We start from the raw sequence: 16,766 nt of genomic DNA, 5'->3' as shown, positions 1-16,766 counted from the left end.
CCTTATATTTGTTTTTTAGTGAACATATTATTCTTTCTTTTATAATTATCTAAATACCAGCCAGAAACAAAGAAGGTATGTTAACATGCAGAATTGTCTTTGTCTTTTATAGACTCACTCACCAGGGCAAGAAATGTGGCTAAGTGCTTACTTAGTACATCTTACACTGAAGGTACCTACAGAGTATTCATTGACTATTTGAATTGAATAATGAAAATACCACTATTCAAGATGCAAAAAAAAAAATCCTTTACTTCTACATAATCTCTTCCATTAAGCTCTTTCATTCAGTAATACCTTCTCTGCTTCTTCTTAGAATATCTCCACTTAACATGGTCTGAATTGGAATGACCTGTAACCAGGTAAAATAGTAAAAATGCACAGAACTCAGATTTATTTATTTGACTGCCTTACACTTAATGCCTCCTGAACAAACCAAAGGGACTTGAGCAGAAGTCCATACCAAAAAAAAAAAAAAAAAAAAAAAAAAAAAGCCATTTCATTGATTTACAAGAAGAATCACTAAATGATCGAGACATAAAATAATACAAACTCAGCAAAGGAAATAGTATTTCATTAAAGTATTTTATCCTAATAAATAATTTCAGAATTATATAAATTTATAGCTAATAAAATATAAATAAGTATAGTTTCTGCATAGAAATGTATGAGGTAAAATAAGTTTAGATATTTAAAGTAATTGTAGATAGTAGATACCTTAAAAACATGAAATACAGCCCCATAATAATTCTTGCTGGGATGTGTTTAAAGTACTAATTTTACAGTCCATCAGTGCTATGATAACATTTTGAACATATAGTTTAGTGGACCATATTTTCCCATTGTAATAATATTCCATAAAACTGCAGCAATTTATTCCTGAATTCAACTTTATTCCTGAATGTCTTTTTATAATTGTTTTGAATAGCTTATAACATCTATATTTATACTATTTTATAATGTGTAATTGTGGACACTTTAAAATATGAGACTTCATAAAAATCTATTGTATTAAAGTAGGGTTGATAAAAACCTTACAACTCTGTATTATTGATTTCAGTATTTAAATTATGTGACCTGGTAAAGATTGAGCCACAGAGAAGTTATGCAACATGTTTTAAGTAAGTTAGATAAAAGAAGTACAAACAAGAGTATAAACTCTGGATTCCAATCAGATCCTTGCTAATATTTTTTACATCATTAAAAAAAATAATAAAGTTACAATCTGAAAAGGTAAGGGAGACAGAGAAAGTAATAAAATACTTTAAAACTTGAAGATAACTTTAAATTAAGCTGCTTATGGCACCATTTTTATTAGGTAATGGGAAATATAGGTAAATGTAAAAAAAGACAGAGTTTTACACTTAATACATATGCAACTATATTATAATGTAAATTAGATCTTATTGACTATGAAATTTTTGATTATATAAATTGTGAGTCTCATTACCTCTTATACTGTTAACTTCCATATAAAGTAATTATCTATGAATAGTATATGCTAGATGTTTAAGCTTTCATTATTAAAATGAATTCAAAGCTAAAAAAACTGATAGTTTAATTATGATATGGAAATTAATCAAAGAAATCAAAAAGTATACGGAAAGAAACAGAAATGAGAACAAAACTGTTCAAAACCTTTGGGATGCAGAAAAAGTGGTTCTGAGAGGGAAGTTTATACCACAAGAAGGAAGAAAAACCTAAGATTACACCTATAGGAGCTATAAAAACAAAAACAAAAACAACACACACACACACACACACACACACACACCCTGAAACCAGTAGGAAGAAGGAAATAATAAAGATTACAGAAGAAATAAAACATATGGAAACTAAAAAAAAAAAAAAAAAAAAGGAACAGATCAATGAAAGCAGGACCTGGTTCTATGAAAAGATGAACAAAATTGATAAACCTCTGGCAAGACTCCTCAAAGAGGGAGAGAGAGCAAGAGAATAGACTCAAATAAACAAAATCTCTAATGAAAGAGGAGAAATAACAACACTGCAGAAATACAAATTGTAAGAGAATATTATGAAAACTGTACACCAACAAATTAGACAATCTAGAAAATATGGATAAATATCTAGAAACATTTAACCTATCAAAACTAAAGAAGGAAGAAATAGAAAATCTGAATACATTGATTACCAGGCAAGAGACTGAATCAGCAATAAAAAAACTCCCAACAAATAAAGTCCAGGACCACCTGGCTTCACAGGTGAATTCTACCAAACATTTAAAGAAGAGTTAATACCTTTTCTACTCAAACTATTCCAAAAAATAGAAGAAAAACTTCCAAATTCTATGAGGTCACTATCATCCTGATATCAAAAGTAGATAATTACACAAAAAACATACTACAGGCCAATATCTGTGATGAACACAGATGCAAAAATCCTCAACAAAATACTGTCCTAGCAAACTGAATCCAACAATACATTAAAAAAATCATTCACCACAATCAAGTGAGATTTATTCCTGGAATGAAAGGGTGGTTCAATATTCGCAAATCAATCAATGTGATATGTCACATCAATAAGAAAATGAAAGAAAAAAACCATATACTTATTTCAATAGATGCAGATACATTTGACAAAGTACAACACCTATTCATGATAAAAACCCTCAACAAAGTAGGTTTAGAGGGAACATACCTCCACATAATAAAGGCCATATATGAAAAACCCACAGTAGGGGGATAACTAAGAGCTTTCCTCCTAAGGTCAGGAAAAAGACAAGGATGTCCACTCTCAACACTTTTATTCAACATTGTAGTAGAAGTCCTAGCCACAGGTATTAGACAACAAAAAGAAAGAAAAGGCATCCACGCTGGTAAGGAAGAAGTAAAATTTTCACTATTTGCAGATGACATGACACTATGTATAGAAATCCTTAAAGACTCCACATAAAACTACCAGAACTGATATATGAATTCAGCAATATCACAGGATACAAATTCAACCTACAGAAATCTGTTGCACTTCTATACACTAATAATGAAGCAAAAGGAAAAATTCAGGAAACAATCCCATTTGCAATTGCCCCCAAATAATAGATACCAAAGGATAAACCAAACCAAAGAGGTGAAAGACCTGTATTCTGAAAAATATAAAACATTGATAAAGGAAATTGAAGATGACACAAAGAAATAGAAAGACATTCTATGCTCATGGATTGGAAGAACAAATATTGTTAAAATATCTATATTACCCAAAGCAATCTACAGGCTTTATGCAATCCCTATCAAAATACCTACACAGCATTTCTCACTGAGATAGAACAAAAAATCCTATAATTTATATAGAACCACAAAAGACCACAAACAGCCAAAGGAATTTTGAAAAAGAAAAACAAAACTAGAGGTATCACAATTCCAGGCCTTGAGTTATATTACAAAGCTATAGTAATCAAAACAGTATGGTACTGGCACAAAAAGAGACACTCAGATCAATGGAATAGAACAGAAAACCCAGAAATGAACCCACAATTATATGATTAACTAATCTTCAACAAAGCAAGAAAGAATATCCAATGGGGAAAAAAAAACAGTCTCTTCAACAAATGGTGTTGGGAAAACTGGACAGCAACATGCAAAAGAATGAAACTTGGCCACTTTCTTATACCATACACAAAAATAAACTCAAAATAGATTAAAGAGCTAAATGTGAGATCTGAAGCCATAAACATCCTGGCAGTAATGTCTCTGAGATTGGCCATAGCAATATTTTTTTTTTGTCCAAAATTTCTATTGATTGATTGATTGATTGTCAAATTGGCTAACATACAGTGTGTAAAGTGTGCTCTAGGTTTTTGGGGTAGATTCCTGTGGTTCGTCACTTACATACAACACCCAGTGCTCATCCCAACAAGTGCCCTCCTCAATGCCCATCACCCATTTCCCCTCTCCACCCCCCCCATCCACCCTCAGTTTGTTCTCTGTATTTAAAAGTCTCTTATGGTTTGCTTCCTTCCCTCTCTGTTTGTAACTATTTTTTTTCCTTCCGTTTTCCCACGGTCTTCTCTTAAATTTCTCAAGATCCACATATGAGTGCAAATATATGATATCTGTCCTTCTATGACTGATTTATTTCACTCGGCATAATACCTTCCAATTCCATCCACATAGCAACATTTTTCTAAACATGTCTCCTGAGGCACAGGAAATAAAAGCAAAACTACACTATCAGGACTACATCAAACAAAAACACTTTTGCACAAGGCAAGTCAGAGAAAGACAAATACCATATGATTTCACTCATATTTGAGGTTTAAGAAACGAAACAAACAAGCAAAGGAAGGAAAAAGAGGGAGAGAGAGAGAGAGAAAGGTCAGGGGGAGAGACAAACCAGGACACAGACTTAATTACAGAGAACAAACTAATGGTCACCAGAGGGGAGCTGGGTGGGGGGATGCGTGAAATAGGTGATGGGGATTAAGGAGGGCACTTGTCATGATAAGCACTGGGTAATGTATGGAGGTATTGGATCACTGCATTTTATACCTGAAACTAATATAACACTGTATGTTAACTATACCTGAATGAAAATAAAATAACATTAAAAATACTAAAATAAAGTGAATGTAAAAATAAAATATAAACAGGAGTTTATCTGTTTTCAAGGAATAATCTACAAAAAAATACAGCAATTAGCAAATATTTTTAGGTTTCAATTCTGAAAGGCAATTGTTAATTTAGCTAACAAGTTGTGCCTTGATATGGATCCTTGGTGGTCATTTTAAATATGAGTATTAGAAAAGTATGTTAGAATAAATTACCCTATTTTGTCTTATGGGAGAGCCAAACCTGGCCAAAATGCCATACATTAATCTGTTTTCTATGTCACAACGCTTTGTCCGTAAAAATGCTAAACCTGTAGCCCAGTCTCTATATAAACATTATGAAAAGCATGTTTTGTAAACACAATATTTTAACCTTAAAAAAAAATCCAAAAATTAAGGTAGGAGGAGTCTTAGAACATACATGATTTAGAATTTATGCATTATTTAATAAAATAATGCTCCATTGTTTTCTAAAGGTGTATACAGGGTTTTGCAAACTTTCTAAGAAAGCCATTTATAGAAACTTTGAATGGTGAAAATCTATTAACATAGAATGAGCCTGTGTTTTCCTAATGATGAAATGAATGGTTACATGTTTTTATTGGTTTTGTTCCTTTCGATTTAGGACTTTGTTTTAAGCTAGAGTTGGCAGTGGTTTTGATCCTGTATTTTGTCGGCATGGCTAAAGAAGCCTGAGGCTGTCACTGACAAATTTAAGATACAAACATAGCAGAAGGCAAAGACTAAATGAGAAATTATGAATGAGTACGGAGGTAAAATAAAGGAATGTCAAAAAGAACAATAAAGAGAAAATGAAGTTATTTTATATTGGTGGTAGAGCAGAATAAATTCTGCATCAGTTCTATAAGTTATTGATCCTGATTTAAAAGTTAAAGGATCGACAGGAAGATACACACATACAGACATGAATTTTTCTAAATAAACCCTTTTAAAAATCAAATTTTGGATTAGAAACCTGAAAGAAGTTATTATGCACTGCACTACAGATCTTCTAAGACACTTTTAACCTAATGGAATGACACAATTATCAAAGGTTCTTAAATAAAATAACCAGAAGTTTCTTGATTTGCAGACTCGCTTGAAGGGAGAAAAGCATGTAAGACAAGTGCTGAGTTACTGCAGGGGAATCTGAGGAAGATTGGTATCGCCTGATCATCTGCCTCAGGGAATCCTACCCAGCAATGACGGTCTTCTGTTGAAAAGATAACTTAAGAATAGTTGAATCTGAGTATTTAGTCATCACATTGTCCACTAATGTACACATTTACAAAGAAATACACAAAAAGCTCATTAATCAAGTGATTGTGTAGAGTAGCCAAGACTTTGAAATCCAGATGTCCTCAAATACCAGGCCCCATTCAAGTGATAAAGGTGTCAACACCCTTGCCCTTAACTGGGCCTTCTGCAAACATTCTATGCAAGTTCATTGTCATCATCTATTTTTCAGCAAAAGGAAAAAGAGGATAAACTAGAATGAAGTCCCCACACACAGGCTGATAGCGATACATTTCTGCTTGCTGTACAGAACTCCTATGGTCTAGACCCACAAGAAAGATGAAATGCAGCAAGAGATCCAAGCAGCTGCTCAATGTAATGAGATGCTGGAAGCAGGGTGAGTGACAGAAATGACATAAGGGCACAGAGGAGCCCAACTTCGACATGTGTCACGCAACTCTGGAACTCTGGGAAAGAGCAGATGGACCAAACCGATGCATACCCATCAGGAAGAAGTAGCTGACTCTGAGCAATGGTGTCGGGCAGATTATGAGGTGGAGAGAAATTGCGGCATACAGTGACAGGCCCTGCAAACTGGCTACAGCCACAAACCAAAGGACAGTCTTCAAATGTAGACAGTGCTGAGAGGACCATTACTACACATCACTGGCTTTAAGGACATCCATAATCCTAGAGAGCTTCACTGTTAGTGTTGCCATCTACTAACTAAAGGCCAATGATGATAGCTGTTTTTAACACAAATTAACGAAAATGTTTTACTAGAAATGTATTCAAAATGGAACGACTATTTCAATAATTTTAGACCTAAAAAATTCAAATTTTGAGAACACCAGTAAACTCTAATAGGAAAACTTATTTTGTTTGTTTTTGGGTAGTAATAACTATGCCTCATTAAGACCCCTTTTTATTTTTAAGCCAATAGTGTCCTTCCATTACACTGAGTTTCCTGATGAGTTTACAGACATAGCATTAAAGATAATATTCGGTTTTGAATATAGGACAAAATTAGGGAATGGTTCAAAAAATCCACACTAGGAAGTCCACATTGCCTTGGGGAGAGAAAACAGCAAACTTGAGAAGCTTTTATAAAGAAGAATTGTAAAAGAATGCAAATTCCTTAGGATGACCGTGAGCTTGGGAAGGGAAATGTTATGGTTGTAACTAAATGCCGAAGGTTTTTTAAAAAATGAAAAATAAAATGACTTTTAGATATAAAATACCATTTTTCTTGGGTCTCACTTTTTAAAGCATATTTTCTTTATATTTATTGAATTAAACGAGAGAAACAGCCTAAATCATAGCATAAAAGCTTTCCGTAAAGCGTAAAGAATGTCTTGACTCTGAGTTGCTGAAAGCTCTTGAATAAGACTAGTTCACCAAAAGATGTGGAGCTCAGGCAAACAGTAGGCATTCAAAAAAATATTTGCTGAATGAAGAAACTGAGGTAGCCTAGATACAGCTCAAGAATAACACAGATTGGGGCCTTTTGAAAACCAAAGGCCATTTTGAACAGAAACTAATAAAGATAGCTCAAAGAAAATGATCTTTTCAAAATCCTGGCTTTCTAGATGCTCTAGGTTTTCCTGAAAGTGAAGGACTACCAATCTACTATGACTTCTATCTCCCACCTTCTTTAAGAGCAGTTAGCCTATCTACTTTCTCTGCCCCTCCCCCCCCCCCAACCCCGCCACCTTGAGAAGGCCAGAAAAAGGTATTCTGCCATTGGTTTAACCTCATTTCTTCCTTTGGCTAGGTCACCACGATGTGTTAATATTCCCCACTATGTTCCTTTACAGTAGAGAGGGTGTACAACTGTCACTGCCAGGTTGGTCCTTGGGGAGTGGACAGAATGTGCACTACACTGGCATGGGAAGCATGTGCTGTAGTATTCTAGGGATGATATGCCACCATTAAACAATTCAAGTCTAGGTGCTAGTGTTAGGTGGGACAGCCACCAGGAATGGATGGAACATGTGACTGCATGCAGGAGTGTGCTGGGAGATTATGCGTTTGAGAATATGTTGAAAAGTCTAGTGTTTTACCCTGATAACAAAGTTACTGTCAAGTGTATGTGGGAAGAAAGACACCCAATTTTGTATAAAGGATATGGTTTTATAGAGAGGGTGTGGCTTTGGTCAGGTTATATAACTGATGGCCTGAGTTCTTAGAGCTTAGATATACAGGTAAATTTGGGTTCTAACAGAGCTGGTCAATAAATATTCTCTACCAAACTACCCATAGCTATAGCAAACTCTGAGCTAAAGAGAAAAAGAACATGGTTGTACAAATGAAGAAATCAATTAGGGTCTTTCTGAAGGCCTGTGTACTGATTAATGAAGAGATTCCCACACAAGCATATCACTAGCACAATAACTACATTAAAAATATACGTGACAATTTATATGCCACCTGTCTTGTAGTCAGAATCATGGCCTGGGTGATTTCTTTTTTTTTTTTTTTTTTTTTTTAATTTTTTTTTTTTTTTTTTTTTAACGTTTATTTATTTTTGAGACAGAGAGAGACAGAGCATGAACGGGGGAGGGGCAGAGAGAGAGGGAGACACAGAACTGGAAGCAGGCTCCAGGCTCTGAGCCATCAGCCCAGAGCCCGACGCGGGGCTCGAACTCACGGTCCGTGAGATCGTGACCTGAGCTGAAGTCGGACGCTCAACCGACTGAGCCACCCAGGCGCCCCCTGGGTGATTTCTTAAAGTGTCTTCTATTCTGAAAGGTTTCTTATATCATTCAATATTTAAAAAATGTTAGCCACCAAAGAGCTGTGTGGGTCTTACAGAGCATACAAATGATGCCTAATGTGTTATGTCTGTGACTCTGTGGCCACATCCACACAAGGAGAATTAAGCAGAAACTTAAATAACTTAGTTATTGAATTCAAGGAAATAAACCAAAGCACTTTGGGCTCAGTAATCAACTGGACATTTCTCTCCATCTCAGTATCATGCTTAATTGCTCTAACATTTGCTATGTATAGTCTCAGCATGTAACCATAAAGACAAATACTAACTCAATTTGTGAGATCCCAGAGACAAAATGAAATCAATATTATTGTTGTGATTTGAAGAGAACAGTTTTCTGAGGAGTGCTGATATAATTTTATTTCATCAAAAATATAAACTATAAGGTGAGATTCTGTTTACATGTTGATATTTACATAGGATTAATACCGATCATCCTAAACCAAAACCTAGTAAAGAGTCAAATTTAGGTGAGAAAGACTGCTTATTAAAACCCTGCTTGTGATCACCAAGGAATAGGTTTATTAGGATGAACTACACATACCGAGGTGCTGTTATTCTAATATCATTCAGCTGTTTAAAGATTCAGTCTCTCTAGTGGCTAATGCCACTTTATTTCCCCTCTCTGATTCTTGCCCAAGAGAAGAATGTATCAAGTCATATAAACATTTTGCTTGGCTGAAAGAGCTAATGAATCCAACTTACAAAGATGATGCTTTCTGAATCACTGATAAAGCTAAATGGGATATCTGCTTATTTGGTTAAAAAAAATCTCTTTATCTAATGAGACTGGCATCAATGATTCATAAAATTACTTGTGTTCAAATTTTAGCTCAGGGGCAAGAGTGAGATGAATAGACCTACTGAACAATGTCCTCGACACAGCTCTCCACCTTTCCACTGTAAAAAGAAAAAAAATGACTGACTACCTCTAGCAGACTTAGGTCAGTGCACTGAAATATAAATAGAGAGTACACTTTAATAGAATCAGCTGTTCTATTAAACCAAAGAGGAAAAGTCAGCATAGGTGACTGGCAACTTGTGGTTTATAGGTATTTTTATTTCCTCAATTGCCTAGATGTCTCCCTGACCTGAGAATTTCCAGCTTCTTTATTTCTACAACATGAATAATACAGTTATCCAAGACCATGTCTTACTAATGCCACCTACAGAATTAAAGCCCATGTTGACACTGTTGGGTAATCTTTCCAAATAATGTTTAGCTATCTGATGAATCATTTCTCTGAATTTGTTTTATGCTTATTTTCCTTTAATACATCCTTTAATACTTTTTAAACACCCTATTGTTACCATTCTTTTTTGGAATGGCTTCTAGACAAGTGGCTGGTAGAATTAGTAGTTACATACATGGAATCACAAAAATGAGAACACAAAACTATGAGAGCAACTGAAGCAAAATTAACACTTTGAAACAGCCATGAGACAAAAAAGAGGTAAAAAGTGTGTTTAGTATATGTGTGCATAGGCAGTGACATGTCCACAGAAATGCTGGCAACGACTCATTTATATTTCTAAAAGAACCTGGGTAATTGAAGTGAATGGAGGTCAGAATGTATCAGGAAAGTGCACAAAAACCTAGGATAAAAAGGCTGCCAAATGTGAAATTCCATTAAAATTCACCAAGACCATGAAAGGTTTTTAAAAATGGTTCTTTTCATACTCTATTCTTGAAGATAAGCTGTTTTCTAGACATAGATGTACATTTTATAGTACCTTTTGACTGATACATTTACAATTTGATATTATGTCCTCAAACCATCATTAGTAGTTAAAATCACAATGTGCTCAAATATACCACATTTGTCTATATTTCAAGACAGAGAAAAGAATATGTGAAAAAATTGACAAAATCAATACATATAATCAAAATAGTAGTATACTTTTAAAAAGAAAATTACTTTTGTGTCTTAGAATAGGCCTAGTTCCTAAACTTATTAGTTATTTGAAATAAATAATTTTTTTTTTCTGATATATATGAAACTCCAAGTTAGGATTTTCCATTTCTAATGTAATCATACCTTTCACATCTTCATCCTCAATTGTTGTATTTGAACTCTCAGTTGACTCCTGTTGAGAAGAAAACATGTGTTAAGTTGCAAACAATGGATAACTTCATTTTTATTCTTCTTAAAATTGGCAAGTGATGTACATATCATGCAAAGTTCTTCAGCAGGCTGTGCACGTATATTGACATGCAGATGGACAAATACATTATGTGGTTTTGATAGAAATAAAATGGCAAATGCTGAAAACATTTCAGAAAGGGAGTACTCTGGTGGCCTAATCTCTGAAGCAGGAAAAATCTGGGTTATTTGTAGAAGCAGCCAAAGTATGCAACTTATTTTAAGAGCTGTGTTAGGCCATCTTTGGTTACGGTGCCTGATCAGGTGTGCTTTTTCTATGTAGCTATCAGAAATTGAATATATTGGCCTTCTGAATTTGACCCTAAAATAGAACAATTTCTATTCCTAATTAATCAGTAAATAATCCTTTCTTTGTATAAGGCACTATATCAAGCACTGAATTTACAGCCTATTTGTCCTACTCCTACGTAGAGACAGAAAGCATTTCATTGCATCATTTGATGAAGAAGCTGGGGGCCCTAAGCTGAGTTATACTGAAATTACTTTTAACAAGAATTTCTATGTTTGTGATCAGCACAATAGAATTATATGAATAATTTACTTTTTAAAGGACAATCAGATTTTTTCCATCCATTTCTAAATTAGAAACTGGCTGTTATTGATAAGAAGCCTGCTCCCATAGTGGAAAGACAAAGTTATTTCTTTGTAAAACTACAAATGAAGTTGAAGGCTAATGAGCACACTTAAAAGGACACTGTAACTGCCAATATTAAGATACAGTTTCTTACAATGGTTTCATAAATTTTTCCATTAATAACGTACCAATAAAATATTTTCTAGCAAAGAAATTTAGTAGTATTCATAAAAAAACACACAATTTTCTACTCGAAATGGTTAAGGGCTAGAGCTGAAAGAAATTAGAAACAAACCTCCAATCGAGATCTATGTGTTCAGTGATGAAAAACAGATTTTTAGAAAATGATGGAAATACCAATCAGTGTCCTTTTAGAGGTTCAATATTCAAAAAAGCAATCAATTTATATAAATAGCTTATGTAATATTTAAACCAAAGGGACAGACTAATTAAAGGTGTATCCAGACTCTCCATACACACAAAACCAAAGCAGAGTCTTCATGCGTTTCTTAATGTGACCTAAGTGTTCAAATTTAAACTCAGGATGGAGGTAAACCCATGCACTGTAGAAATAAATTAATTCATGTAAGCAAGAAATGTCATGCAGCAACTCTTACAAATGATATAGCTAGAACTATTGAAGTATCCACTCCAGCTGTTATGCTCGGTCTTTCATTTACTAATGATATTAAAAAAAATGTTCTCCTATATGATTCTCCTTCCTGTCTACTTCAAGTCATTTAGGGACTTAAAATATTTTAAGTGTCATGAACATAAAACACATCTCATATTAAAGTATACTTGAGTTTTACTTTAATGATTTTAGTATTGATCCACTAAATGTTAAACCAGAGGAAATGTGTTCTCTAATAAACATTGCTGATAAGAGTAAGGAGAAGTTGGACCCATGAATATATTTGATATCTGAGAAAAAATCTGATGAAGTATATTTTTTTCCTTTTAGACACACAATGAGAATTAATAAACAGGAAACATGGAATACATTCAGAAAATGTCTCCTTTTATCCTATAAACATGTATACAGATACTATTATTCAGTTAACATGCTACACAATCAACAACAGACAAAAAATGTTACAGTCTTCTTCAGACTGTCACTAAATATGTTATTGAAATGCATATAATTCAACAAAACAAACATTTCATAAGAAGTTAAACTCCCTGATATCCTCAGTTTCATGCCAAACAACAGAAACAACACCAACAACAGAGAATTAACAGAAAAAGCACAATACGACAGAATAAAACTCAAAAGCAACATTAAATTTAAACAGACACCTATGAACTCAAGTTGACTTTTTTTTGAAGACAGTGAAATGACATAGCAAGAAATTATAAAATTTCATGCAGAATATATCTAAAGTACAATGCACAAACAGGCATGGAGAAGAAAATAAAAAGACCAGATGGAATTGCTTAAGATACACAGTCATCTTGACATAAAGACTTTGCTTAACCCAAGTCTTATTGACTAATAGTACCATTCGTTTCTCTTTCAGAATGTCATTCATTTTTGTTTTGAAAGAAACATGGATACAATTCTAGATAAATTAGGTCCCAGAAAAAAAAATTGTGGTAGAAAAAGGGTCAAAATTTTCTTTCCCATGTTTAAATAATGAATTATTTTTGCTTTGGATATTTGATGAAATGTGTGATCTTATTAAAGCAAGATGATGTTGATTCTTTCTGAATACCTTGTTTCCATCAGGGTTGTGGATAACAGTAGTTTGGGGCTCCTGAGTGAGAACAAAATAGAGAAAGAAACAGTTCGCATTGGTAAGTACATTCTTACTAGTGTGAGGACAGAGCAGAGTGAGCCAGCTGACACAACTAACTAGTGACAAGAGCTTAAGCAATGTTAACTACTGTCAGAGGTAGCAGTGACAAGATCACTGATGAAAGATCTCCCTGGTGAGCCCATGAGATAGGATATCTCAGTACCCAGCAGCAGCATGCAAAAGACCTTATTCGCGATCAGTAAACAGACAAGGCTTTGAAGTTTGGAGACCTAAAGAGGCACTCACTGTTTCACAAAGTCCTATACCAGATAGAGCTTTCCTTTCTTCTTGAGTGAGTAGCCTGTTAATGTTTGTCCTATAAAAAACTGACCAACGACACTAGAGATTAGAACTCTTTAAAATAATCTTGAATTCTTTGTGAGGATTTTTTTCCAGATGTATTGCCTTAAGAATTGATTATGGTGTCATCACTATAGTTAATAGTGTATAGTTAATACACAGAAAAATACTCTTGGAAAATCGAGAACATTGTCCCATGCTTAAGAAAAGGTTATCCTAAGGAGTGTATTCGAAAGTCCACATGAAACTCTGCGGAATATTTAAAAGGTTCATTTAAAGGATTCTAGAACTAATCCCATAATCACTATAATTTGAGACATATTGCTGTTAAATGCCATGTGAGTCCATACCTAAATGAAATTTCAGCTTTATAAACTACATTTACAGATTTGCTTGTGAAGTCATGCTTTTCCAAGAAGAGAACATTTTTCCTTTCTGCTTTCTACCAGAGACTTGAAGAAATATTCCCAAGTGGAAAATAACAGTCAAATGACTGATGTTGACAAAGATTCAGTGTCCATATATCATTGGCATGCTTGGCACTTTCATTGCATGATGTGGTAACTGAGAGTTACTGCAGCCCATTGAGAGTTTTCTCCTACTCTGAGAGCTCTCTGTCCTCTAGACCCTCCTCTTTACCACCTTTGTGCTGCAGCACGTAAAGAACGTATTTACTGCTTCCCTTCTTCCTTTCTCTGGCCAGAGGGGTGATCCACAGAGCTTTTTAACTCATAGATAACCTGCTACCTTGATGTGTCCTTTTCCTTTAAATGTTTTCAAATTGACCCTTCTGGTTAACCCAAGTGAAGTAATCCCTTAGTATGTTTTATTCATTTAAGATAATACTATAGAGGACAGTCAAAATCAGAACTATTTCAGAAAACCCTAAATCAAAATATGGAATAATTTGAGCAAAATATTATGGAACTCAGAGTACTGAAGGGCAGCATTCAAATCTTGACTTTTATGTAACACTGCCTCAAAGTATTAAAATGATTTAGTTGTAAACAGTGTGAATGTGATTAAAATGGACAAAACCGCTTTCTCCCTGACAATTCAAAGTCCTATGCTATACATTTCATTCTTTGGATTAAAGTGAAACAGTGATAATTTAAAATACAACAAACAAAAAGCTTCAAACTGCCCAATGCCTCTTTATCTCAGAAAGTGAGGTCTTACAAAGCCCTGCTGTGTTTTAATGAGAGGGAAACGGTAGCTCTGAATAAGGTCTACATTTACTGTTGTCTAGCAATAATCCCCTTAGCTCTCCTTGATGTCAATATTTGCGTTATGAAAGGAGGAAACCATTGTTTGCATAATCTAGAGCTATCATCAGAAGAAGAGCTAAGAGCAACCAAAGCGCATTCTACTGTATTTCTAAGGCAGCATGCAACAATTTCAACTACAGAGACCACAGCTATCAGAATAATGTTCAACAATGAAATGAGATCATCTCATGTTAGAAACACACTGCTTGGCAACTACCTTAACAAAAAGAAAAAAAGAAGTGAATGAAAGTTTTTTGTATCTTCGAAAGAAAAACAAAACCCAACAAAATGTTTATATATATATATATATATATATATATATATATATATATATATATATATATAGTGAAAGCAAATGAGAGAAACAACAAAAAAACAGTAAAGAACTCAAGAAGGGTTACAAAGAGTCCAGGTATACCAGCGCCGGGGTAGGAATATTTTCTTTGGGGCTGGTTACCACGTTGGCTTTGTTGTTTATCTGTAGGTATGCAGAAAATAGAAACAGAGACGCCTTAAACCCCTTGGTAGCCAATGTCTCTATATGCAGCATGTCTATATGGAGATATAGACATGAAAATAAAGAGCCACTGAAGATGAACATGAAAGACACAGTGATGCTTGATGGGAATGATAATCAATTCCAGTCTCTGATGGTCACACACAGGCTAGGACCGCATCTGTGATGGTGGAATGTAAAACAGACTTGGCTGCTTTGGCTGTGCCACCTTAGCCAACAAAGAACTGCTTCAGTGGAGCTCAAATCAAGTTCCAGAGTATGAAATAAATATAAACATTTTCATACTCTTCAGGTTGGATTCTGTTTCCCAGCTTCCAATTGTTTGTTCACTGTTATGAATACATTCCTTTTTTTTTTTTTTTCATTTTTTTTCCCCATTTTATTCTTGTTCCTGAAGTCACACATAGACTGTCTCTCTCTGGGAAGCCATCGTCACTTTGCTTCATAGGTATTCAATTAAAAACTTAGATCTCTGATGAAATGCTGACTTTGTAATGTAATATTTTAAATAATAAGTCTGGGCTTCCTTTAAAAAACACATCTTCCATTATAAATGACCAAACTGAACTCTTTACTATATTGAACGTAAAAAAAATTATTTTTCACAATTGTGTGAGAGGGAAACACCGTGTCTTCCATCACAGTGTTACCGCTACTGTTGAAGCTTATATCTGGTAAGATCATTCCCTTGCTTTAACATAGTTGGGTTGACCTTAAAGAAAGACCATATCACAATGGAAGCCACACTGTGAAAGTAACTCAGAGAGTCAATAAGTATTACAATGGGTCCACAGAGAAAACTCTTTGTAGACAAGTGGCAACTTGACATTACAATTGAGCTTGGGTGCTAAAGAATCAAAACTAAAAAGTAGTAACATTCATTTAAACTCATGCATGGTAACTTACGTTATGGCTACCAAAAAGAAATATAAATTAACATTCATTCTCTTATACTCCATTATCTATGTATTTTTTTTACATATTATTATCTAAAGGAACACATCCCATAATTTTAGTATAAATGTTCTTAAGGGCCTCAAAGAGAAAATCATACTGCATGAAAGAAATGAATACCAAGTAAGTTCATTAGCAATTACACCCAGTTAATTGTTTGGACTTTCTGGAAGTTTTTTTCTTTTGAAAAAAGTAGTATCAGTATTATTCAAATAAGATACAACACTGTGCTCTGTGGCATGCAGGAAAAGAGAAAAAATTTTGTGCCCTTTAATGAAAAACTCTTTAAAGGTTAAATCATCAATCTCTACCTTGCAGATAGTCTAAAATTTTTCTTTAAATAAAAGCTCACAGAATTTAACATCAAATTTTTGCAACAGCCAGAAAGAGATAAGAAATAATGTAATTAAAGAAGGAATTAAGGAAGGAATTAAAGAAGGATCAAAAATTAGTATTTATATTAGTATGAAATACATGATAAAAGAGGAGGTATGCACGCACAAATCACTTCCTATCAGGAAAAGTGTGCGGCAAAACACAGCTGACTTCTTATCAAATGAGCTGAGGCACTTACAATTGAAGTATCATATATATTTAATATGCTACATTCAGT

General features: G+C 34.1%; 1 protein-coding gene across 9 annotated transcripts in view; it reads right to left on the bottom strand.

Annotated features, from left to right (window-relative positions):
* The window catches only part of CAMK2D (calcium/calmodulin dependent protein kinase II delta), a 313,406-nt gene that overhangs the window by 28,432 nt on the left and 268,208 nt on the right, over positions 1–16,766 (bottom strand). For 8 of the 9 annotated variants that reach the window (XM_007088183.3, XM_042984014.1, XM_015540219.2 and 5 more), the window contains one exon: positions 10,616–10,664. In XM_007088183.3, coding sequence (XP_007088245.1) covers positions 10,616–10,664 — 49 coding nt within the window. Of the gene's footprint in view, positions 1–10,615; positions 10,665–13,030; positions 13,073–15,100; positions 15,161–16,766 lie in introns of all 9 variants that reach the window. The other variant, XM_015540216.2, reaches the window with a different exon arrangement.

The sequence above is a fragment of the Panthera tigris genome, chromosome B1, assembly GCF_018350195.1.
Source record: "Panthera tigris isolate Pti1 chromosome B1, P.tigris_Pti1_mat1.1, whole genome shotgun sequence".
Lineage (NCBI taxonomy): Eukaryota > Metazoa > Chordata > Mammalia > Carnivora > Felidae > Panthera > Panthera tigris.
Note: the sequence above shows the minus strand (reverse complement) of the source record. Positions and strands in the feature narration are given on the sequence as shown.